This window comes from Sphaeramia orbicularis, chromosome 16 (assembly GCF_902148855.1).
Source record: "Sphaeramia orbicularis chromosome 16, fSphaOr1.1, whole genome shotgun sequence".
NCBI lineage: Eukaryota > Metazoa > Chordata > Actinopteri > Kurtiformes > Apogonidae > Sphaeramia > Sphaeramia orbicularis.
In genome coordinates, this window is record NC_043972.1 from 21,602,723 (window position 1) to 21,625,685 (window position 22,963).

At 38.0% G+C, this 22,963-nt stretch overlaps 3 protein-coding genes across 5 annotated transcripts in view; 2 read left to right on the forward strand and 1 right to left on the reverse strand.

Annotated features, from left to right (window-relative positions):
* The first annotated feature begins 286 nt into the window (after positions 1–286).
* On the forward strand, positions 287–12,355 carry LOC115435426 (protein asteroid homolog 1-like). 3 transcript variants are annotated; one of them, XM_030157840.1, is made up of 6 exons: positions 287–465; positions 3,828–4,639; positions 5,649–5,954; positions 7,295–7,499; positions 8,350–8,485; positions 12,231–12,355. In XM_030157840.1, exons 1-6 carry the CDS (start codon positions 339–341, stop codon positions 12,295–12,297), a joined length of 1,653 nt encoding a protein of 550 aa, XP_030013700.1. In that variant the 5' UTR covers positions 287–338; the 3' UTR covers positions 12,298–12,355. The 3 variants fall into 3 exon arrangements, with proteins under 3 accessions (XP_030013700.1, XP_030013698.1, XP_030013699.1); XM_030157838.1 differs by lacking the exon at positions 12,231–12,355 and adding an exon at positions 9,430–10,083 and having other exon boundaries at positions 289–465; XM_030157839.1 differs by lacking the exon at positions 12,231–12,355 and adding an exon at positions 9,430–10,083 and having other exon boundaries at positions 289–465; positions 5,652–5,954.
* A 142-nt stretch (positions 12,356–12,497) lies between these two features.
* On the forward strand, positions 12,498–21,614 carry LOC115435436 (ectonucleotide pyrophosphatase/phosphodiesterase family member 7). Its single transcript, XM_075353516.1, is given in 8 exon segments — positions 12,498–12,770; positions 15,683–15,828; positions 16,957–17,568; positions 17,570–17,581; positions 18,646–18,760; positions 18,763–18,807; positions 18,810–18,866; positions 20,791–21,614. Coding segments are annotated over 8 exon segments (1,299 nt in total). The 5' UTR covers positions 12,498–12,529; the 3' UTR covers positions 20,862–21,614.
* A 705-nt stretch (positions 21,615–22,319) lies between these two features.
* Positions 22,320–22,963, reverse strand: part of slc4a7 (solute carrier family 4 member 7) — a 41,660-nt gene continuing 41,016 nt past the window's right edge. The window contains 1 exon segment of the mRNA XM_030157880.1: positions 22,320–22,963. Within this exon segment, the coding sequence (XP_030013740.1) occupies positions 22,926–22,963 (38 nt within the window). The 3' untranslated portion in view covers positions 22,320–22,925.

A 22,963-nucleotide genomic window follows, 5' to 3' on the forward strand; every position in this document is an offset into this window, starting at 1 on the left:
CTGACAGGTATAGTTGACATTTGTGCTGTTTTCAGGCCTAAAATCAACATAACCATAACACCACATGGCATTTTTACAGAAAGATTCTCTAAATATCATACATACAATTGAGTAAAATTGAAATTGAAAGATTTTTCATAAAGATATTGTAGTAACACTGCTGACATAAGTGTCTATAAATACACACGTGACACACCTAAATACCTAAGAGGAGGAAGAACATACCTTGATGATGATGATGATGATGATGATGATGATGATGATGATGATGTTGGTAAAGTGAAACTTAGTGAATTCTGAGGAAGCGGAAGACATGGAGGTTTGCGAACAGACCGAACATGGGTGTTCATAAAATGACAAAGTTGGTGCGGAGCCATCCGCGGATCTATCGGGATGTCCAGTTCAGGAACAGCCGCTTAGTGGTGGACGGACAGAACCTGCTGTACCTGTTGTACTTCAGCTCAGGTGAGTCCACCACAAACACTACCACAGCCTGAACCTGAACCTGTGCGTCTGCAGGGAAGGTCACATTTGACTCTAATCCCTTTACTCTCTGATAACTGAGATTATCCTGCAGTTTATCAAACTGTAGCTAGAATGTGTAGGTTTATGTTTTTAAAGTTATGTCAGCGGTGCAGAAAAATCACCTACATGATGGATTCCATTGCTCCCACTGAGGCACTGGTTCCCAACCTTTTTTGGCTCATGACCCCATTTTAACATCACAAATTTCTGGCGACCCCGGACATTCAAAATGGAATCTTTTTTTTTTTTTTTTTTTTTTTTTTTGCTAAAATTAATTTATTTTTAATCACGTAATAGTTTGCTATACTACGTTGCAAATAAAAGTTAGCTAAGTTTAGAAGACATTTAGACGATATAATGTACATCAGGGGTGTCAAACTCATTTAGTTCAGGGGCCACATTCAGCCTAATATAAAATAAAGTGGGCCGGACTAGTAAAACTATAAATAATAGGATATGAAATTATAAATAATGTCAACTCCAAAGTTTTCTCTCTGTTTTTGAATGAAAAACATAAAATTCTGGGATGAAAATGTTTACATCTACAAACATAACATGAACAAATATAAACAACCTGACAATTCTTAAGAAAATAGGTGCAATTTTAACAATATTACGCCTTAGTTTATCATTTATAGATGTGAGTTACAACTTACAGATCACAGTGGATCTACAAATACACATAACGTTTAGGAACAGGCAGAATATTGACAAAAATTCCACATACTTAAGACATTTCAGGTTGTTCATATTTGTTCAGGTAATTCCCATTTTTTGTAAAGGGCTAGTCTGTAAATATAAACATTTTTGTGTAATTTCACCTTTTTTTTGCACTAAAATAAAGGGAAAAAATTGTGATTTTTCAATATTTATAGCTTATTATGATAGTATTTTACTGGTCTGATCCACTTTAGATTGAATTGATTGATAAAAAAGTCACAGCCTGGAAAATATTTTCAGTTTTCATTTTCATTTCATTTATTAAGATCCCCATTAGCAACTGAATCATCAGTTGCCGTTCTTCCTGGGGTCTCCTCTACATTACAATTTTAGTTATTTACATTAATCTTACACCATTCATGCCCACACACACACACACACACACACACACACACACACACACACACACACACAAACAAACAAACAAACAAACAAACAAACAAACAATACATATACAACAGCCCAATGCAATAAAAGTAAACAAACAAAATAATTACTATACATTTGTACTCCACCAACCAATAGCTATCTGACACAAATCATAAGACATCTTTCAATATTATCAATACTCCTTCCATTTCATGCCTGCTGTGTAAACAAGAAAAGTTTTAATTTCTTTTGAAAACATTTTCTGTTATTTTGCAACAACAGAAACCCTGGCAATCCATTCCATGCAACCATAGCCTGATAAAAAACAGTTTGTTGTAACTGATTTGTTCTGCGTAAAGGCAGAGCACACCGTGTTTCACTGGTTTGTCTTGTACAATAATTATGTTGATCAGCAAAAAATGACAGTTTTCCGTGAATAATTTCCGGAGTTTGTGTAGCTATAATGTTACGAATAAATGATAATAAAAAATATTTCAATCTAGATTTTACAGTTAACCATGCCAAACTGTTGTGCAGTGTGGTTCTATTAGTTCTGAATGGGCAACCCAAAACAATTCGTGCCGCTTTGTTCTGTGCGACTTGCAATTTGTGTAAATTATTTTCATTAGTATTTGACCAAACAACTGAGGCATAATCCATATGAGATAATACTAATGACTGAACTAATAGCTTGGTCAACCACTGGGGAATAAATTTCTTACAGTGTCTAATTATTCCTATTCTCTGACCCATTTTTTGCAATATATTATTTATTTGGCCATTCCACGACAGTGTGCCATCCACAATTACACCCAATAAATTAGCTTCATCTACTTGTTGAATCACGTTTTCTCCTACAGTTAAGTGCAATGTTGGTGACACCTTAAGAAAATATCTTGATTCAACAATCATACATTTTGTTTTGCCTGCATTAATAAGTAATTTATTGTCTGTAATCCATTGTGTAACTAAGTCCAAATCCTTATTTTAGATGGTATTAAGTTGACCTACATTTTTTGCAGATAAATATAATGTTGTGCCATCTGCATACATTGCCATGGTTGCATGTTTAGTTACCAGTGGAAAATCATTTGTAAAAACTGAAAATAAAAGGGGTCCTAAACAACTACCCTGGGGCACCCCACAACTCATCTTTTCAACCTCTGAGTAGCTACCATTAAAGTAGACTGTGTACTCACGATTACTGAGATAGCTTTCAATCCATTTAATAGCACATGGTTTAAATCCATAACAAACTAACTTTTGTAACAGAATATTATGGTCTAGAACATCAAAGGCCACACTTAGGTCTAAGAATACTGCACCAACAAAGTTCTTATTATCAGTCTCCTGTAGCCAGTGATCAGTAATCTGAGTAAGTGCTCTAGTTGTGGAGTGACCCGTTTTGTAAGCATGCTGATATATTGTGTTTAACCCATTTACTTCAAAATGCTCTTGTACTTGATCATACACAACTTTTTCCATAACTTTGCTTACTGCTGGTAACAAACTTATTGGTCTGCTAGTTTGGCCTGAAAACTGTTCTTTATTATTTTTAATTAAAGGCATAATTTTTGCTCTTTTCCATTGTGAAGAAAACACACCAGTCATTAAACTCAAATTGATTATATGAGAAATAGGCAAGGAAATACAATCTGCCACCATCTTCAACAATTTAACCTCCAGACTGTCTATTCCACAGGGTTTGTCTTTACTTGCTTGCAGTATTTTTTCACACTGTCCTCCATTACAATGTCAAATTTGAATGTACACTCTTTTGTTGTCATTGTACTATTTGTTATCAATTGATAGGAAATATTTTTTATCTTGTCCCAACTCCATGGCTTTTCAAATTTTTTGTATTTTGTTGTTAAAAAACTTGCTCAAATAGTTGGCAATCTCTTTGGTTTAGTAAGGCAAATCCCATTAGCCTCTAAAGATATTGTATTTTGTTTTGTTTTTCTTCCCATTAATTCATTCAGTGTACTCCATACCTTTGCATTATCCATTCCAGCATCTTTAATTTAGTTTTGTTCCTTTTACAGATGCAACAACCTTTTAAATATGTGTATTTTTTGTTACAAGTTCTAAGTTAAATTCAGATCTGACTCATTCAATAAAATGAATAATCATTTTTTTTTAAATTATCATAAAATGAGTGCATGTGTGTTAATAATGTGCATTAAGTTTATTGTGTTTCTTTTATGGAACAGGTCTGGACCAAAATCATGGTGGGGATTATGCTGCATTTGAGAACCTGATTGAGAGGTTCATCTCAGCTCTCAGAGTCTGTGGAGTCTCCCCCTATGTGGTGGTGGATGGGGGGTCAGATCCTTCAGACAGGAAGCTGGAAACCGTGACTGAAAGAGCTATAAACCGGATCCAGACAGCACATAGGGCTGCAGTGAGCGGTCAGCAGCTGGGCATCCTACCACAACTGGCCAAACTGGTGTTCAAGCAAACGTTGGCCCGGCTGGAGGTCCCACTGGCCCAGTGCTACGCAGAGGCTGACCATGAGATAGCAGCCCTGGCCGCTGAGTGGCAGTGTCCTGTCCTGTCCAATGACAGTGACTTCTACGTCTTCGAGCTGCAGGGGGGGTTCCTGCCCATCTCTCTTTTCCGGTGGGAGGAAGTGAAGCAGACGGGCTCACACCAGTACATCCCCTGTAAGAGGTACAACACCTCCAGCTTCTGCATCTTCTTCAACATCCAGCCCCAGCTGCTGCCCGCCTTCGCCGCTCTGGCAGGGAACGACTATGTGGACCTGCGGAAGACAGACTCCACCAGGAAGTGGGCTCAGGTGGCCTCTGACCTGGAGGGGCTGCTCCACTGGTTAAAGGGCTTCCAACAGCCTCAGGATGCATTTGAGGCGGCGGTGGGGATGATGGGAGATATGAACCAGAAGAAGAAAGGAGAGCTACTGCAGGGTTTGTTTGTAGGAATGGAGGACTACAAGATCCATCCCAGCTCCCTGAAGAAGTTCTTCATCCATGGGATTGCACCCCCGTTCATACCAGGCAAAGAAGTAAGAGAAGCTTTAAGTGGTTTTGCTCATGACCTAAAATGTAAATTAGAAACTTGTATTATATACACTGCAAATTTGAAACAGAAATTTGAACACCCTTAGAGATAAAATCAACACTCACCTGGGAGCCACTACTGAAGTGTTAAAATCAACACTATAGTAGTTCATATTTAACTCTTTCATAGTGTAGCATTGAACACAGAGAATTACATGACAGGCGATTATGTCAATCCTGGCTCGAACAGCTTGACACAAACAAGCATGGGACAGGAAGGTTACCAATATAAAGTGATTTATTCACATAAGAGTGCTCAAACGATGTATAAACACAGGAGTAAATGTGGAAAAAATAACTAAGGAGTGAACAACAAAGGGACACAAAGACAAGGCGGCGAAGCTGCAGCAGAACCAGGGAGCATGCAGACAAGCAGAGAGAGAGAGAGAGAGAGCACACAGACACTGGGAGCCCGTCTTTAAACGCTCTAGGACCACGCCCACTCCAGGTAGTGCGGGTACCTGGGAACCACCTGACCAAGCACCTGAGAGGAGGAGAGAGAAAGAGGCGGAAACAAGAGGAGAGAAGGAGAGCCTGGAGGCATAAATAAAGTCCCACAGAGACAGACTGAGAGAGCCTGCTCTGGGGTCGTCACAGTCAGCATTACTGTGGCTGAACTTCTAGAGCTTCTTTAGATTCTCTAGAGTCTTTAAAGTTTACTTTGCTTTTAACTGCATGATTCTGTAAGACATGTTTTGATGGCACTGTGAAATCATGATGTTAAAAAACAAGTACTTAAGACTATTCATGTCCTGAGTGGGTATAGCCAAAAAAAAGCCATGATACCATGAGTGAATCTTTCCTTCCTGCACCATGTTATGTGCTAATCCACTTTTCCTAGTTGATTAAAAGATGCAGATTTTGATTTGACTCAATCTCTTCTTCTTTAAAGGAGCCATCAGTTAGAACACATATAGGTGAACTAAATGTGCAATGTTTCTTGTTGTCCTGGAGCAGGTGGTCCCAGTCCCAGACTGGACCTGGCTGCCCCTGACTCAGGCCCGGTTGAACCCAAACTTTTTGGATGTCCTGGTTTTCGGGAGGATAAGCCTCAGTACCCCGGTGGAGCAACAAGACATACCCAGTGCTCATCTGGTGTCCAGGCCCATCCGTCAGGTGGCATATGCGCTGCTCCTGGGCAGCTGGAGCCTACAGGAGGTCAAGGAGTGTGACCGGGTTGGCCTCAATCTTAGCTTCACGTCCATCCAACCGGCCTTCAGAGGAGTCACACACCAGCTGAACCTCAGCTCACTGCACAAGGTGAGGAGTTGATGTTAAACAGGGCTGTGAGAAGATGAACAGATATTGTATGGTGGCTTCCACGTGTAAATAGACACTGTGACTTGTTATTATAATAAACAGATGGATTAGATAGACTTCCTTTATTGTCACTGTATACTATACTACTATAAGTTCTATATAATAGTACTGTATAATAAACGACTATAAAGATACAACGAAATTCAGAGTCCAGATTAAAAACAGAACACATCTAATAATAAATAGTTGTCTCTTAAAAATACAGATTCTGATCAAAATTATTTTACTATTTATTATATTTTACTATCATGTTATATTTTTCTGTAACAAAAAGTAAAATAGTGGCCAAAAAGTGGCCAAAAATGAGAAAAAGGACTTAGACTGCTCAGTGATGGCTGTGTGAAGAGAAAGCTGAGGAAAAATATGAAGCTTTTGACTTTTCCAACATCACCTGCAGTCAAGACCAAAAGACTGAATTCATGCATATGAGGAATTGAACTGACTTTCCTCCATGGAGAGTGTGGGTTGTCCATTGGAGATAGAGAGTGGAGTTCAATGATGAGGAGGAGCTAAGAGGAGCCGCCCCTCCTCCTCATCCAGAGGAGTCATCTGATGTGGTTCATCTATTTCAGATCTATCCTGGCAGGTTCATGTCCAGGAGGTCTGAGTCTGGCCTGGCTTTGACATACACTCCAGAACAAACTCTGAAAAAAGGGGGAAAAAATTACAGGAATTTGCATTTTGAAATGGTGGATTGTAAATTGGAACAAGAAGATTTTAACTCATACAAGCTATTCATCAGGTGATTAAAAGTTTAAGACCAAAGCCACAAAACACCCAAAATGAAAATAAAAGTGTAAAAAAATTACTCAGAACTGAGTAGCCCCGCTATTGCTGATCACTTCAAAAATTTGTTCAGGCGTGCTCGATGCAGGAAGCTGGTGGGAATGTCGCTGTATGTGGTGGAGATGGCTTCATGAGGGCATCTATGGTCTGGAACCGACGTCTATATATATAAGTATAAACTTCCACTTCCAAACATTGTCAGTGGCATTAGATCAGAGGAACATGCAGGACGGTGCTAAAGAACCATGCTATTCACCTGAAAGAAGTCCTTCATCAGGCGGGCATTGAAATAAATTGCCTACACTCTTCTTTTTGTCTCTTGTTCCAGTTTCTTTTTGGATTTCGAAGCTCCACTGACAATCTGGACATGACCCACCTTTGCAAAATGTGAATTCATATATTTTTTCCCCCGTCTTCAGATTTATTTCAGGAGTGTATTTGTTCCACACCGACGACTCCTCTTCTCTCTCTTCTTCCTCGTCTTCATCTTCTAGGCGGAGTTTTCTCAGCGTCTCCAGGTTTTACTGGAGACCCTGGGTGTCCCTCTGGACACTCTGGAGAGACTGCCATCAGACCTGCACCTCCAGGTGGCCGCCACCTGCTATTGGCTGAAGAAGGCCACGCCTCCACCCGACCTGAGGCTGCTGAAGGCTCTGCTGCGGTGGTGGAGCAACGAAGACTCAACGAGACAACGAACAGGTACAAACAAACACACCTTTTATGTCTATGTTTTATTTTACACATAAATCCACATTTTATTTTAACTTGTTTCCAAGTTCATTTATGTATTTATTTATTTTGCACATACATAATATTAATCAAAGACATAATAAAACAGTAAAGTTGCAGGGAGAGGCAAAAAGCCGAAAATGGCCTGTTTTAAAGCCTCCACTTTATAAATACATAAACATTATAAAAGTTCTGAGTTTTGAATATATGAATTTATGAATGACTTTATGAATATATTGTGCAGATAATTTAGCTTTTTTGGCTTTTATTTGGCAAACACAGTTTATGTTTTTTGATTTTGTGTGTTTAAAATAAAAAGGTTTTTTGATCATCAGCATTAAAAAAACAAATAGATGCACCATTCATCACTGTAAAGTTTGAAATATTAAGCATTCAACCAGTTAATCATAAGAAAATTAAGCCTTTACTATTTTGTAACACGATTTATTACACCTGCTAAAAAATGTTTGTTTTTAATATTTAATCAAAAGATGAACATGTCTAAGATGTTACTTGAACAAACATGCTACATTTTGTTCATTTTATGAACTGCTTAATGTTTGGGGGATGCTGGAGCCCATCCACTGGGGTTCACCCTCTACATGTTCATCACAGGGCTGACACATACAGACCAACAACCGTTCACTCCCACATTCACAAGCTGGAGAGAACCACCATACTACCCCTTGTTTTCATCAATTTATTTGTATTTATAAAAAGAATCTCTGTAAAACCAGTTGTGGGGCTGATTCTTAATAAGAATCATTAGTTCAACAGCAGTAGAACCTGTGACTGAAGTGTGTTGTTTTGTTTTTTGCAGCTGAGAATCAACAGTGTCAGCATGAACTGGACTTGGATGTGACTCACTCCTTCAACCAGTGGCAGGCCTGTCTGAAGGACAGCCTGGAACTGAACCAGCTGCTGGGCTGGCCTTTACCTGAACCACGCATCTCCAGGTGAGACAGGAGACAAATACAAGACCAACAATCAAAACTCTGCATTTATTTAGACACAAGTTTTTACTAACATTTGAATCAGTTACAACAGTGTCCAGGCACCCCCTAAAGGCAGGTTATTTGACAGCAAAAATGAATGGATTTGAAAGAAAATTCCTGTGTGAAAAAATGGATTTCATCGTATTTTCAGAAGTTACAGGAAATGGAAATGGTTTACATCAGCAAATGCAGCTAGATTAAATCTAAATTATCTGAAATTGGGAGGAAAAACGTTAAAAAAATACACCCCTTCTTTCTTATCATGAATTAGTCACCACTAAAGTTCAGACAAAAGTTCTTTTCTCTGTATAAATATAGACACTTGTTGAAGAAAAGTAAAAGTACTCATTCTACTTCTGAACTGCAATAAAAGTACAAAACTACAGATGTACTCCTACATTTCTAGTGGCCGTTTCTGTTCACATCACCCTCTTGTTGCTCTTGTCCATATTACGATATCTTTTCTCCATCAGTTTTCTGTTTTGTTGCATTTCATCTTTTTTGTTGCTAAATCAGTCTTGATGTTGGCAAAACAAAATAACTGATAAACCCAGGGAATGCACTTGTTATGAAAACAGAGGAAGTGGAGATATTTGTGTCAAAATCTGGGGATGAAAATGAGGAAAAATAAAAGTCATTAGATCCTAGAAAACTTTGAAGTACAGTAACAATATATAGTGTATGAATAAACTAAATATACTGATGGTCTCTCCAGACATGCTTTTAAATCCCTACAACAAACATAATGTACAATGAAATCTAACAAAGAAATACTTCAATTGAACTTAGAAGCTGCACAAAAAGGTGATTTTATATTAAATGCTAATGTGCTGATTGTTGCAGCTCTGTATGTGTTCAACCAGGATGTACTGATTCATATCTTATATCTGATGTTAAATTTGCAGGGTATATGAGGGGACAGTGGCCCACCACCTGGTCCACATGATGAGGTCAGGGAACATAAACATCTTTCTGAAACACTCATGCTTCAGTGTGAAGCTGTACCAGTCCCTGCTGGATGTCACATGCCGGTTTCATACTCAGGAGGTAGAAGTGCCTTTAAACACTGAGCTGGCAGCGACAGCATGTTCATTGCATCAGGGGTCCAACCTGCTGACCAGGGTGCACATGCTTTCCCTACAGTATGAAGACGACCAAACAGAAACAGAGGAACGCAGCAGCATCAGAGCCGAAACAGAGACAATTCTGTACGACTCAGTGATGGTGAAAACTCGTCACAAAACCAAAGACCGAATCAGCCAATATAAAAAACCACAACTGGTCTGCAAACGTGAGCGCAGGGCCTGGATGTGAGGACAGTCAGCTCAGACAAGAAAAATGTGGAGTTAGTCAATAAAAATTAATCTGAATCTTGGATATTATTAGTTGAACAAAAGATAATGTCATTTTATATTGAAATGTGTTAAAATGTTAGCTTCTTTCAATATTTCAAAACTTTCCTTTAAATCTGTTTTTGTTTTTTGCTTTTTGCTTGTTTGTTTTTTTGTTTGTTTGTTTTACATAAAGCTAAACAAATTAATAAAGATACTTGTACATGAGCTTGGTAATGACATTCAAAACTGTTAGAACAAACCCTCACTCTGGCACCCCCTACTGACCAGCTATCACTGGTGAAGTTAGTCATCTTCTGTTTATCTGAAGGTCAGAGAAGTTGTTGGCTGTGTTTCAAGGTCTCTGCTAATCAGGCTTATGAACCTTACTCATCCAGTTTTATTACCATCATCATATTATAATTGACCAATTAGACCCAACATCTACCGGTTAAAAAAATCAGTCAGTGACTGGTCTATATTCACACTGAGGACTGGTTTATGCTCAGTAATTTGTGGACAGGTGTAATAGACATGTCTTGAAAACCTGCAACTTGATGTGAAATCTTCACTTACAATTTTGTTTTTATAATAGGCTCATACAGACGCTGCTGTCTCCTTAGATTGGATTCGCTTATAAAAACATGAATCTAAGATCCTTGATGACAAGGAAGTGAAAAAAAGACAAAAATTATATAAAAGACACAAGACAAACATAAAAGATGCAACAAAATAAAAATGATGTAAAACAAACGATTAAAACGACATACAGGGTGGGGAAGCAAAATTTACAATGAACATTTAGTAGTTTTTTCTCAGCAGGCACTATATCAATTGTTTTGAAACCAAACATATATTGATGTCATAATCATACCTAACACTATTGTCCATACCTTTTCAGAAACTTTTGCCCATATGAGTAATCAGGAAAGCAAACGTCAAAGAGTGTGTGATTTGCTGAATGCACTCGTCACACCAAAGGAGATTTCAAAAATAGTTGGAGTGTCCATAAAGACTGTTTATAATGAAAAGAAGAGAATGACTATGAGCAAAACTATTACGAGAAAGTCTGGAAGTGGAGGAAGCAACAAAAAACGTACCAAAGCTTTTATTAAAGCTCTCAAATCCAAAATCCTAAAGGATCCAACCAAATCCATGAGAAAAATGGCAATTGAACTTGAGGTAGACAACAAGACCGTTAGAAATGCAGTAAAATATGATTTGAAGATTTAAATTCTCATGACTTTCAATAAACTAACTGGTCATACACTGTCTTTCAATCCCTGCCTCAAAATATTGTAAATTTTGCTTCCCCACCCTGTACACTTAACCCTTAAAGACCCACAACTACTTCTGTGTAAACTCCCAAATGAATTTTTCTTTAAATCTTGCCTTTAAGTGATTTATCACCATTTATTATATTTCCTGTGCATTGTGTATTTTTAGTATAAACCAGGAATTTTCCGACAAAAGCTCAGAGTAAATTCAAATCTGATTATATCAAAACAGAGAAAAATTAAGGTAAAGGGACTTTATCAGCAAATGTATCATTAACTGTACATAAAACGAACGTCTACAATCACAGTCTTTTGTCAAACTCCATGGGTTTTAGTGGTGAATCAGTATTAAAGGAGAAGACAGTGTTTCTATGTTCACTACAGAGCCTCTGAACGACCAAATGGATCATGTCTGGTGACCATGAAAAGCTGAGAATTGTATTTTACGTCAGTTATTGACGTGTATTGATAGAATAAGTGGTTCAAAAGTTATTAAACATTTTACATCAGTAGATGTTTTTGGTCACTGGCAGTTGTTTGGGTCTTTCTGAGTTAAAGTTCTTTATTTTCAGTCCGTATTTGTATTTAGAAGTAGTGCGTTGACCTGTGGGGATCCACAGGGTTTTTAGTAGTTTTTATGCTGTTGTGTATTTGTGCATACTGCACCACATTTGTCCAGCAGTCACCGCCAAAGCGTTCTGGCCATAGCATGGGATTGTAAGGCATATTCCAAAATTACTAATACCGGTATCTCCCAAAATGTTGGCCATATCAACTTGTCGTTTTTGCTAGTCTATTCCTTGACCAAAAATACTTAAACATGCCAAACTGCAGCAGTCAGATCTTTCCAGATTTTGTGTGAATCCCCGAACAAACACACAGACACGCAGGCACACAGAGACCACTTGGCTTTTATAATAGAGATGGTTTGATAGTTAATAATCTTCACATTATATTAATATGTTCAAAGGCTGATTTGAAGGGAGTTTTTCACTTATAGTAACGAGTTAGTACTTCTACTTGTACTACAGTCTTTTTTACACCAGTATCTGTTCTTCTACTGAAGGAAACTGTGTGAACTTCTGCCTCCTTTGTCAGGAATCACTATGGATTTGCAGCTTTTGTTCAGTCTGACAGCTCCTGTTCTCTCCTCGTGTCAGACTAATGAGCAGTTCTAACCAGGTCCACAGATCACCGATGAGCTGATAAAATCATTTCCGATAAGGGTCCATTAGAGCTCGGCTTCCAGTTGAAGGTCTCTGTGCGGCAGGGTCAGCAGATCTGTATCAGAGAACTGGGGTTACATATTAAACCAGGGTGGGACTCCAGGTGACACAGAGTGGCCCAAGCCCAGGTGAAGTCCTGCTGAACTGCACTCAGTCTCTGTCAGAATCAACATGAGGCTGGAGCTACTCCTGGTCACTGCTGCAGCGCTCTGTGCTGCCGGAAAGCCCATGAGCAAGGCAGCGGAGGGGAATAAGCTGCTGCTTATCTCCTTCGATGGCTTCAGATGGGACTACGACCAGGATGTGGACACGCCGAACCTGGACCAGCTGGTTCTGGACGGGGTCAAGGCCAAGTACATCACACCTCCAATGCTGACCATGACGTCTCCGTCACACTTCACCACCATCACAGGTAAAACACACTGTAGAGTTCTAATACCGAGTAGGAGTTTTTTTACTTCACATTACACATGAAAAAGAGTTTAGAGAAAGAGTTGATTGAAATTTTATACTGAAACTGTTGTTTCAACAGTCACACCTTCTCGAGTCATGAATTTGACAAAAGCACACATCTCTAAAAGTATGTCATATAGTTCAGTCAAAAACCTATGATTTATTCTGCATGGATGCAAACACAACTCTCACAAATGTCATGTACAAATCAGATATTTCTTTAAGACCAGGGATGTCAAACAGTTTTAGTTCAGGGATCACACACATCCCAAATTTGATCAAGTTTGACCAAGTGGATCGGACAAAGAAAATTATAGAATAGCCAATAAATAATGAGAACTCCAAATTTTTCTCTTTGTTTTATGATAAAATAGTCAAATTAAATTACAAAAATGTTTACATGTGCAAATTATCCTTTCACAAAACAAATTTGGATAACATAAACAAAAGGAATTTTAGAGTTTGGAGTTGCCATTATTTACTGATTATTATGTTATTTTACTGGTCTGACCCACTTGAGACCACATTGGTCTGTATGTGGCCGCTGAACTAAAATGAGTTGGACATCCTTGACCGTTAACGTGTTCACTGTAATATTTGCACTTTACAAATTCATCTCATGGGCTGGATTGGACCCTCTGGCGGGTCAGTTTTGGTCTACAACACTGCTTTAAGCATTACCACATGTTCAAGACACCCTTTTTACAATCAGGATATTTTAGGAGTTCTAAAACAAATGTATGAGTATGTTATGTAAATTATGAGTGAGAGGTCAAACATTGTTATACGTTGAAGAGGTTGCAAAAAAAAGAAAAAATTTTCAATGTTATAAGCAATTGAGTTGGTTTCCTTCAATAAACTGTAAAACCCGCTTTTCTAAAATAGTAAAGTTGTATTTCTTGTAAAAGAAATAATTAGTAGTATTAGAAATAGTACAAAATTAGAAAATATATAATAAACATGTTGTATAAAATAATGAACAGAACAATTCATTACATTTTTTCCATCATTCGACATACCTATGTATCACAATCTTTCATAATTTCATATATCAGTGCTATGATCATCTTTATTCAGAGGGAATTATAAAATATACATACAACTGGATTAATGTACACATTTTATAGTACATATTTTAGTGTATATACCATGAAAATGGTTTGAAAAATGTTTTTTAAAAAGTTGTCATTTATTTGCAATAAGCCATTGACTTAGGAGTATATCTTTTATTTAGTGGTAACCATGTACTGTTAGACATAAACATTCCTCAAAAGTGCATGGTTATTTTTATTTCTTGTATTAGTACATCTGTTGTACCTAATAAATAGTTTTTCTAATTATTACTCCTTAAGCGTTAAGGCAGCCCAGACACAAAAAGGAAGAAGGAAAAGAAATACAAACATAAAAAAAAACAAATGATGTAATAAAATACTTTATTACTAGGCCTCTTAATGTCTGCTTTGTCTTGTGTAACTGTGCAGTGGGTTTGTGTAATTCAGTTGTAAAAATCATTTGTTTTTATGGCCAGTTCATGAAACTAATGCAAAAGGGCAACAGGTGCAGGGTGTTGAGTACTCAGTATTATCATAATAGATTTATAACATGTCCATTTCTGTAACGGACAGACCCCCATTATTACAGATTACACTGGGCTTTAACCCTCTGGTGTCCGGGTGCGCCTTTTAGGCACACTTTGCACTTTGTGTTAAAAAACTTCATATTATTTTTCACAATTTAAATAAGGTTAGAATTCAAAAGTTGTTCATTTTTGCATGATCTTTAAAATTCTGGCCACCAACTAAAATTTGCACATTGTAAACAAAAGAAAATTATGTGACTAGCATCTGTCTCCCAAGTGTGCCTAAAACGCACTATTTCTTCCATTTGATATGTTTGATTAGGGCTGACCATGATTTACAAAAATGAAATCAAATTAGAGCAGAAAAATAAATCAATGTATAATATTTAATTGTTTGATTTTATAGGTGTGCATTTTTCGTACACTTGGTGACAGATGCTAGTATTTTTTAACATTTGACCTAGCGCCAAAAATGATAATGCAAATTAACCAATGTTGCTGTTAATCATTGACATATGCCAGGCTGCAAAAATCAAATAATATATGAGCCACCTTTTTTGTAGTATATTGAAAAAAAAAAAATATTTTTTTGTGTTTTTTTGCATGAAAAAAAAAAAGGTTTGTTTACAATACAAACACGGCATTTAAAGGGTTAAAAAATGTGACAATTATTTAGTATTTGGTGTTTTTATTTATGGCTCAAGTTGATGAAATAGAAAAAAGTGTAAAAGAATTAAAAACATACTGTATGAAATTTTTTTGACATATTCCACAAGTGTGCCAAAACGGCACACTTGGTGCTTAGTAAGGGCCTTGCTGGATGGGATACTGGAGGGTTAAACTATCTCAGTATGTACATGAACACAAAGCTAAATAAACACACTTTACCACCTAATCCACATGGAATAGGATAAATTTTAGACTAATGAACCATCGTACAATGAAAAACCAATACAAACAACAACTTGGATGATCAACATTTGTGAATACGAGACATGAATAGGAACTAAAAAGTCACACAGACGTAAACTGACAAATGAACATCACACATACTTGCAAACAAAGCTGCATAAAAATGAAAAAATATCAGACCTGTGAACCTGAAGTGTAAAATCTGGGCTCATATTCATGAAGATCCTGGTAAAATCCTGTTGAAGATACAAGTATTTGGAAATGTGTTAAACCTTAAAAGTCTTAAACTATGTAAAATGATTGTGTTTGAACATTGTCACTAAATGTTAAGAAGTCTTATTTTGAAAGGTCATCTGTTCTGTCTTACTTCCTGTGCGCAGGCCGGTGGGTGGAGGATCACGAAGTCGTCCACAACATGATGTTTAACACCACGACCAACCAGAAAGTGGGTCATAAAGAAACACTGAAACGGTCCGAATGGTGGGACAATGGGGTCCTGCCGTTGTGGATCACAGCTCAGAACCAGGTGAGTCAAGAATCAGACCTAGGCGAGTCAAGAATCAGAACCAGGTGAGTCAAGAATCAGACCTAGGTGAGTCAAGAATCAGAAACCAGGTGAGTCAAGAATCAGACCTAGGTGAGTCAAGGATCAGAACCAGGTGAGTCAAGAATCAGACCTAGGTGAGTCAAGAATCAGAACCAGGTGAGTCAAGAATCAGAACAGGTGAGTCAAGAACCAGACCTAGGTGAGTCAAGGATTGGACCTAGGTGGTCAAGAATCAGAACCAGGTGAGTCAAGAATCAGACCTAGGTGAGTCAAGGATCAGAACCAGGTGAGTCAAGAATCAGACCTAGGTGAGTCAAGAACCCGACCAAAGTGAGTCAAGGATCAGAACCAGGTGAGTCAAGAATCAAACCTAGGTGAGTCAAGGATCAGAAACCTAGTGAGTCATGGATCAGAACCAGACGAGTCATGGATCCGAATTAGATGAGTGAGGTTGGAACTGGGTGGGTAATGGATCAAAACAAGGAAAGTCCAGTCTGATCAGAACCAGGTAAGAACATTGATCAGAACCAGATGAGTCATGATCAGAACCAGATGAGCCCAGTCCGATCAGAACTAGGTCAGTCAAGGACCAGAACCATGTGAGTCCAATCTAATCAGAATCAAGTGAGTTTCCAAACAAATTAATGATGAACGTGATTTTTTTTTTTTTTACACCCCTTGAACATTTCTCCAAATCTGCTCTATTTCTTCTTAAATACTTAAAGGTTGAATATGTTATATTAGTGACATCTAGTGGTGAAACTGCAGATTACAGCCACTGAGTCTCCACTTCACCCTCCATCACAGTGGCCACAAATAAAGCCGAACGTCACTGTTAGAATCAGTGTTTGCTTTGTCTATTCTGCTCTTTTTTAAACTCAGATATTGACTTTGGTTCACATCTAAATATTAAGAGACCTGATATAAAATGTGTAAAAGAAGAAAAAAAGAAAATATTTTCATGTGATTATGCATTAATGAAAATAAAATTCAGAATATTAGTTTACATTTGTGCCCCTCGATTCTCCTCAACCCCTTCAAATCTTACACTAGACTTGTAAATATGTGTGTGTAATGTTTCTCTTCATTTTTTTTTGTTTGTTTCAGGGTTTGAAGACCGCTTCATTTTATTTCCCTGGAGGCGGAGCCAGCTACAGTGGTCAGCCGGTCAACAGAGCGCTGGTGGAGGAGCGAGGTCACCCGGACGACAATGAGACCGAGTGGCGTCAGAACATCGACACAGTGCTGGGCTGGTTCTCTGAGGAGGACTTCGATCTGGTGACGCTGTACTACGGTGAACCGGACAACGTGGGCCACGCTAAGGGCCCGGACCACCCAGACCGGAAGAAGATCATCAGACAGATCGACCGCACCATCGGGTACCTGAGGGAGGCCATCGGCAGATATCACCTGACCGACAAACTGAACGTCATCATCACCTCGGACCACGGGATGACGACTGTGAAGAAGAGGCCGCAGGTGGACGAGATCATCCTCAACAAGTACCTGAACCTACTGAAGCTGGCCAGCTTCGAGATCCTGGACTACGGCGGGTTTGGGATCCTGACGCCCAGGCCGGGGAAGGATCAGGAGGTTTTTGACGCACTGTCCAAAGTACCGAACATGACAGTCTACAAGAAACACGAGATCCCTGAGAGCTTCCATCTGGCCAAGAGCACCAGACTGCCTCCCATGGTGCTCGTCGCAGATTTGGGATTCAAACCTGAATTCTGTTAGTATCTATTTCTACAGAGTTTTACTGATCAATAAAAACAATAAGAAGGAATGAAAAGGTCCTCAAATGGACTTGACAGAAGAAATTCTTGGTAATTCTAGACTGGGGTGTCAAACTTATTTAGTTCAGGGGCCACATGCAAAAACAAACAATGTGATCTGAAAAAAAAAAATAAAAATGACATAACCTATAAATAATGTCAACTCCAAACTTTTCTCTGTGTTTTAGTGTGAAAAAGTACAATTACATGATGAAAATGTTCACATCTTCAAACTGTCCTTTAAAAAAAATATGAATAGCAGGAACAACCTGAAAAATCTAAGAAAATAAGTGCAATTTTAACAATATTATGTCAGCTTCTCATTTACTCGTGTATTACAACTGACAGATCACAGTGGATCTACAGACACAAAACATTTAGGAACAGGCAGAGCATTGTTAAAATTCTACATATTTTTCTTAAGGAATATCAGGTTGTTGATGGTTGTTTAGATTATGCACATTATTTATGAAAGGATAATTTGTAAATGTAGTTATTTTCATTTTCATTTTTTCAAAGTAAAACAAAAAAAGGAGAAAATTTTGGAGTTATCATTTATTGGGTATTGTCACATTAGGCTGTATGTGGCCCCTGAACTACAATGAGTTTGACACCCTTGAATGTTAATATCCTCAGTGTAATTTTCTGCATTTCACAAACTCATCCTGTGGGCCAGACTGGATCCTTTGACTGGCCATATGTTTAACACCCCAGTTCTAGAGAGTTTTACTGAATAATAAAGACAGAATCAAAAAGTCTCCGAGTGGACTTGAACAGAGGAAATGCACCGTTATTCTAGACCGATATCAGGATCTGAAAACCTAAAAATCATGATCAAACTGATCTCAATAGTAGAAACCTCTTCAATTTGACTGAAATAATCCTGTTAGATTCCAGCTGATCTGTTAACCATGGATACTCAATAACATGATATGAGAACATTGTAACAGAATAGATGACCACTGATATGAACAAAGGGCTTGACTTTATATGATTCATCTGTGTTTTTGTTTTCTACCAGAGGTTCATAGTCTACGTTAACAAAGGAGATCACGGTTATCAACACGGATGGATGGATATGAAAACCATCTTCAGGGCCTTCGGACCCGACTTCAAGAAGAACTACCTGTCGGAGCCGTTGACAGCATCCACATCTACCCTCTGATGTGTGAACTGCTGCAGATCCACCCGAACCACACAACGGGTCACTGGCAGTGACCGAGGCCATGTTAACACGCAGTGGTGAGTTAGGCTTCATTCACTGATAAGGTAATGGATTTAAAATAATCACTTTCTGTAGGACACCAGGACACATTTGTAACCTGAGGGAAAAAGTCCATGTCCACTGTGATGGGAGCTACAAATGCTAACTTTCTTTCTAATCAAATATTAGTGTAGACAGCTTCATATGTACTACTTGTCTTACTGCAGGATTTCACTAGAGCAGGGTCGTCCAAACATGCGGCCCGGGGCCAAAACCGGCCCGCCAAAAGTTTCCAGTCCGGCCCGTGGGATAAATGATTTGCAAAATTACAATTCAGATATTAACAATCAAGGATGTCAACTCGTTTTAGTTCAGTTTCACACACTGGACAATGTGATCTCAACTAAAATAATAGCCTAATAACCTATATGACTCCAAATTTTCTTAGTTTTCTTGTGAAAAACATAATATTACATTACCCTATAAAAATGACAACTCCATGTTTTTCTCTTTTAGTGTAAAAACTACATTAAAGTATGAAAATATTAACATTTACAAACTATCCTTTAACAATAAAATGTGAAAACCTGAAATTTTGTGAAGTAAATTTTAACATTATACTTCCTGTTATTAAATTGATTTGTGCTTTTGTAGATCCAATCCATAATATGCATGTCTAAGTGGTAAGTTGAGGTGTAATATTGTTAAAATTGCACTTATTTTTCTCAAGAAAGCTCATTTTTTTCAGGTTATTCACATCATTTTTGTTTGGATAGTTTGTAAATGTACATATTTTCATAATTTAATTTTGATCGTACTAAAACACAGAGAAAAATTTGGAGTCATCATTATTTACAAGTTACTATGCTGTTGTTTTACTGGTCCGGCCCACTGGAGATCAATTTGGGCTTAATGTGGCCCCTGTGCTAAAATGAGTTTGACACCCCTGCACTAGAGGGAGCCGTTACCACCTAGAGCACAGATGGGAAGAGATGGAGTAGATCAGTGTTTTTCAACCTTGGGGTCTGGACCCCATGTGGGGTCACCTGAAATTCAAATGGAGTCACCTGAAATTTCTAGTCATTGATAAAAATAATAATAAAAAATATATGTTGAGTTGAGAGAGACAATCACAATACATAAAAGACATGACAAACCGAAGCTGAAACTGAAGCACTGTGGTACTGTTTATCTTTCAAATGTTCATTGTGGTCAGTTTCAGATGCTGCAGCTCTTTCATAATTCATAGTTTGAGTTCTTGTTTGTTCAGTATTAATGTCAGCCTTGTAAATCCAAGCTGGACTGACTGTACATATCCTGACCAAGGAAAATCAAATTCTCACTTTGTGCAGTAATCTACACCTGGCTTTTCTGCCTCCGTCCATAATAATATACATTATATGGACTAAATGTTGTCTAAAATAAAGGTTTATTTGCCACATAGTATAGCAAACTATTACATGATCAAAAACTAATTAAGTTTTAGCAAAAAAACAAAATGTCTGTTTTGAATGTCTGGGGTGGCCAGAAATTTGTGATGTTAAAATGGGGTCACAAGCATAAAAAGGTTGGGAACCACTGTTGTAGATGAAATACAAATACATTATTACCCCGCCCCCCAAAGGGGAGGCAAGGGGTATTGTTTTGGTTTGGTTTGTTTGTTAACACTATAGCAGCAAAACTATTGGTTGAATTCATACCAAATTGGGTTTATAGATTGGTCAGTGACCAGAATACATGTGATTTCATTTTGGAAAAAGTAGGTCAAAGTTCAAATGTTTTATGAATTTTTAAAATCTTTTTTCTTCTCCTGCAATGAACAGTAGCACACCATCAAGAAATGTCAAGACAAGATGAGGATTCTTTTTTTTTTTAACGCCGATAAAGTGAAAGATTGCCATTTTCTTGAATCTCAGACTTCATACAGATATATTTTCTTAAATATGTTGTGTGTGTTTACAGGTGGATCAACAGCTCACCTGTCCGTCGCTCTGCTGCTGTCGATGCTGCTCTTCAAGTTCACTCTCCTGTAAAAAATCCAGACCAGCTGAGTAGATCCAGCTCTTGTCCAGGGTTTTTTCACACCCTCATCTCTGGTTTCATCACTGTGTTGTCACGTTATTACATGGTGACTTGTTATTGGTATTATTTATACATATGAATAACTTGCAATTATATATTATCCTTTTCTAAACACTACCATATTTAAATTTTTAAAAAAGCACATTTTATTTAACCAGTAGTGATTTTCCAGTTGAAGAATTTGGTGTTGAAAATAAATTAGATTTGACTGTTAATGTCATATGATAAAGTTTGTGTGAACTGAGTGGATTTTTTTTTTCTTTTTTTCCCTTTTTATCTTTTCAATCAATCTCCCCCAAGGGTTGAACAAGTTTATAGGAGCCATATGTACAAATACAAAAACAATACCTATTTACCTATTATCAATAAAATGTCAAGAATAAACAATTCTGAAGTTCTGTCAAAGACGTCAACGCATTGGATTGTTGAGATATGGACTGAATTTATTTCCAGCGAAAAACTGGTGGATTTATGTGACCACTAGAGGGAGTAGTGAGTCACTCTGCAGGTGTCCCAGGGTGAGGAAGACTAATACCACGGACCTTTGACCAAAGCAACAGAAAGTGACTAGATGGGATGAGAACCATAAAGAAACAACATTTAGAGTAAAAGAAAAATGACAGTGCACCACCAGAACACAGCACTAATGAAAACAATGGAGTTTCATGATGGAATAACAGTGTTTCTTCTACACAGGGGAGTTGATTATGAGCTTATGAAAGTATAAAGTTATTATGGGATGTTATTATCTTTGCTAAGTTGCCGTTTGTTGATCCATGGTTCAGACTAAACTGTGACAGTTCTGACCTGGTTTAAATGATTCCAAATGGAGGTGATTTGTGGTTTTACTGTGGCTGTTTTGTGTCTAAAAACAGAGCTAAGCTAACAGAGCTATAATGTAAAGTATCAGCTGATGCAGCATGTGAAGATTATAAGACTGTTATTTTCAACAACGATAAGTTTTATATTTTATTCAGTGAGTGATACAGTCCGGATATATAGTGTTGATTCGTTGGTGGTTTTGGTCCTAAGAGTGTTCTAGTATGAGACGTCCCACTACTGTTGAGTTTGGAATATCAATAACCCCTTTAGGATTCTTAAAACCTTCATGAAGATTACAGCTCTTCTACTGGTCTACGACTCTCATTTCAGCCTCATTTTAGTTTCTATTTTGTCTGATGTGTGTAATAATTTTCTCATAAAATTCACAAGGTGACACACATACACGCACACACAAAACGACAAAATGCAGGAGTTTTAGATCTTGTGATTTCTCTAAGTTTTTTCTTGTATGTACACAGTGAGATGAAGTTTTCTTTTCACCAGAATGACCACATGCTGGCGTCACCACAGCGACCATAAACAGACCATTTAATACGTTTATTAAAGTGTCAGATCAGACTCAGTGGGATCGTCACCAAACTGATTTTATTTGGAAACTCTTTTTGCAGCAGCTGTGAATTCATTCAGCTGCTTCAGGCAACGAGGTGCAGTACGACACACACTCACACACACATACACGCATGCGTGCACTAACACACACGCACACACACACACACACTGACAGTCACACATAAAACTTAATATACAAATCAGCATGATAGATTAAATAAACCTGTGTCTTGTTGGAGGTGAAGAGTTGCCTCTGCTTCATCAAAGCAGATCATGATTTGAAATTGTTCATGTTAAAAAGGTCCAAAAGGCACAAACAGTGACAACAGAAGAAGAGTCACCTTACCAATCACGGCGCAGCAGTGGCCAACTGCCTGAATACAGACCAACCAGAGAAACCTGAAGAGGACATTTCTGAGTCGCGGCCATGTTTACTCCTGGCAACAGAGTCTCTGTGTTTCACCATAAAACGATGAGAAAATTAAAACCTACAGTGCAGCGGCCAGGTGAGGCACGGTCCTCCTGTGACCTTTAACCTCAGCTCAGAGATGACGGGGAGGAGAGAGAGAAGCTCCGCCCACCTTGTCCTTTACATGGCTCCCTCTGGTGGTGGTGGTGAAGTGTCATAACGATGTCTCAGCATCCACGACTCGACGGCCAT